This window comes from Bison bison, unplaced genomic scaffold, assembly GCF_000754665.1.
Source record: "Bison bison bison isolate TAMUID 2011002044 unplaced genomic scaffold, Bison_UMD1.0 scf7180017852818, whole genome shotgun sequence".
Classification (NCBI taxonomy): domain Eukaryota; kingdom Metazoa; phylum Chordata; class Mammalia; order Artiodactyla; family Bovidae; genus Bison; species Bison bison.
This window is the reverse complement of record NW_011483391.1, coordinates 27,528-30,426: the sequence shown is the minus strand read 5'-3', so window position 1 is coordinate 30,426 and position 2,899 is coordinate 27,528. Positions and strand designations below refer to the sequence as shown.

Below are 2,899 nucleotides of genomic sequence, written 5' to 3'. Positions count from 1 at the left end.
GGATAATAATGGAATACCTGGGTGGCGGTTCAGCACTGGATCTTGTAAGTATTTTTAAACTATTACACACACACATCCATACTTTCACTTTTTCTTTTAATTGGAGTAAGCATTGGCTTTTGGGCAAGCTAAGTGGTTGCTTTAGTTAATATGTTCACTCTGCCTTCAGGACTGCTACTCTTAACATATATTCAGCTGTATTGCAGGTTCTGCACATTGCTGGCATTCTTAAAGTATATAAGAAATGCAAACAGCTTAATAAAATTCCCTCCAAATTAGGAATGAGTGTGTGAGAGTTGCCATCAGTTTCATGTTTTACTTTACATGCTTATCCCTGAGAAGACTGAGTGTTCTTAGATTTTTGAAGAGATCTCATCCAGATAACTGTTTCTAAATGTGGTTCTTGGGTTTTGACCAAGAAGCCCTACAGACCCAGCTCTCTGCAGAGTTCTCTCTGCCTTTCTGTAGGTGATGTGGAAATGTGATGGCATTTTTGTCACAATGACTTGGAAATGCCACAGCCATTTTAGCAGACCAGGCTGCTAAAATCCTGCAGTGTGAGGGAAAAGTTCTAATAAATGAAGATGTGTTGTGCACAGAATATTATTGAGAAACACTGGTTGTTTTCCCCCAAGTGGTGTCATTCTATCAGTGTTGTCCCTCCCCCTTTAAAATTGTTATTAATATGACATTATATTTAAAATGCAATATGAATGACTAGAGACAACTTTGTGTGATAGAATGACTACTGGGCTGGCCTATGCGAGTTTGAGTTTCTAGGGCTGCCTCTGTTTATAACTAAGTCTGTGACTGTGAGCCAGACACATAAATTCCTTGGGCTTGACGTCCTATAAAATGAAGTTGCACTAAGTTGTCTTCCATCTTTAATATTACACAACTTTTATATAATATGCTCTGCCTTTGAAATTGGAGCCTGCTGTTTCTAAAAGTAAAGTGTTTTGATGATTAAGATCACCGAGTAATGTTTTAATTCTTATTTTTTTTAAGTAGAGATGAATTTCTCTGACTGAAAGTGATCAAATATTTCTTAAAGGCTTTAATATTGACTCCCAGTACCTCCAAAGTTTCAAATAATCCTATGAACAGAAATGACCATAAGCGATTTTTCCTTCCTTTAGACAGAACCATATTTAAACCATTCAAAAGAAATGGTAATTAAACTTGATGGAGAGCCTCATCTTCTAGGAATTCATCTCAGTTTAATCAGTTGCTGAGTTAGGCCATCCTTCCTTGTTTCTAATCTAATTCTTACATCCTAAAGCTCCATTTCATTTTTTTTTTTCTTTCTCGCTCCTGTCTAGTGAGAGAACATAACTGGTATTTCTTTAGCTAATAGTCCTTCATGCATATGGAGTCAGGTCTCATTCTCACCATTAAATGATCTCAGCTCTATTTGTCTTGTCATGTAGTTTGATTAAACAATAGTTTATTCATTAGCTCCACAAGAAGCCTCACAATTGCTCTAGGAGCCTCCTCCTACTTTTTAAATATTAAGAATCCTTTCCAAATTTATCACAGTTACCTTAACTGGCCCCCCAAAATGTTTACCATGTCACTTCCCTGTTTTGTAGGCATTGGCAAGACAAAGTGCACTGCTTTCATCAGGATCTCTGATAGCAACGGGAAGCACTGGACGGTGCCCCAGCCCTAACTAATACAATCTGTATCCCCCAAGAGTAGTTGGGGCAGTTTTATGAAACCTCTGAATGAAATGATTGTGAGATCTTAATCTCATTCTGAGCTCTGCCTAAGTCCAAAAATAACAATTAGCATAAATTCAATGAACTTAAACTGTTTTTAGCTGTGTAGTGGCTAAAAATCAAGACACCTAGATCCTGTCCCCAGTTCTGCCATTGACTAGCTGGCTAATATTGGGCAGACTATTTAACCTGTGACTCAGATGTTCAAATAAGAAATTAGATGAGTAATCTCTCTAGTTTTCTTTTTCTAGCTTTAATACTTAATACTATTATGATTTAATTATAAACCTCATTGACTCGACTTTGTAGGGAGAACAAATGCTGAGAACATACTATTCTTCATTTAGGAGAATGCTATCGTTTGGAGGAATCTAAGAAAGGATCAGGGTTAGAGGAGGGCACTGCTACCAGGGACAAGAGAAATTAAAAGGAATGCTGGGCAAAAGTGTTCATCCCTTTAAACTGGTGCCTGACTATTGTAATATGATTATGACCAGTAATTAAGTTCAACACTATATAGTATATGGACCTTCCCCAAAGGCTCAGCTGGTAAAGAACCCACCTGCCAATGTAGAAGATACAAGAGATGTGGGTTCAATCCCTGGGTCGGGAAGATCCCCTGGCGAAGGAAATGGCAACCTACTCCAATATTCTTCCCTGGAGAATCCCATGGACAGAGGAGTCTGGCGGGCTGCAGTCCATGGGGTTGCAAAGAATAAGACACACCTTAGCAACTAAAAACAACAACTATATACCTCAAGATTTCCTCCCATTCTTACAAAAAAAATCAGTTGTGTGTGAACAGACTTTGAGCATACTGTACATTATTTTATTGAATTGATTATACCTCACTTGTTTCCAATAAAAATTGCAGTGGCTTACAACAAAAACACATATAATAAGGTTAAGATGATAAAACATGAGCACCAGGGGAAAAAGTTGGAAACAATATGCTAACCATAAGAGAAAGCATAGCAAAACATGCTGCATTAGGGACTGGCTGGAAGTCAAAGCAGTGTGGGAGAACACCCCCAAGCCTGCAAATGTCCCTCTCTTGAATATCCTCAGTTGACAACAAAGGCAAATCATACAAAGCCAGCACCCTGCCCTGGGGTAGACGTGTTAGCTATTAGAGACATGGTAAAGTCTTCAGTCTTTGGAGAGAAGCTCCATTGTGC

At 38.4% G+C, this 2,899-nt stretch overlaps 1 protein-coding gene across 2 annotated transcripts in view; it reads left to right on the top strand.

Annotated features, from left to right (window-relative positions):
- Nucleotides 1–6: 6 nt before the first annotated feature.
- STK26 (serine/threonine protein kinase 26) overlaps nt 7–2,899 on the top strand; it is a 10,838-nt gene continuing 7,945 nt past the window's right edge. For both annotated transcript variants that reach the window (XM_010853059.1, XM_010853065.1), the window contains exon 1: nt 7–44. In XM_010853059.1, the coding sequence (XP_010851361.1) occupies nt 9–44 (36 nt within the window). In that variant the 5' untranslated portion in view covers nt 7–8. The remainder of the gene's footprint in view (nt 45–2,899) is intronic.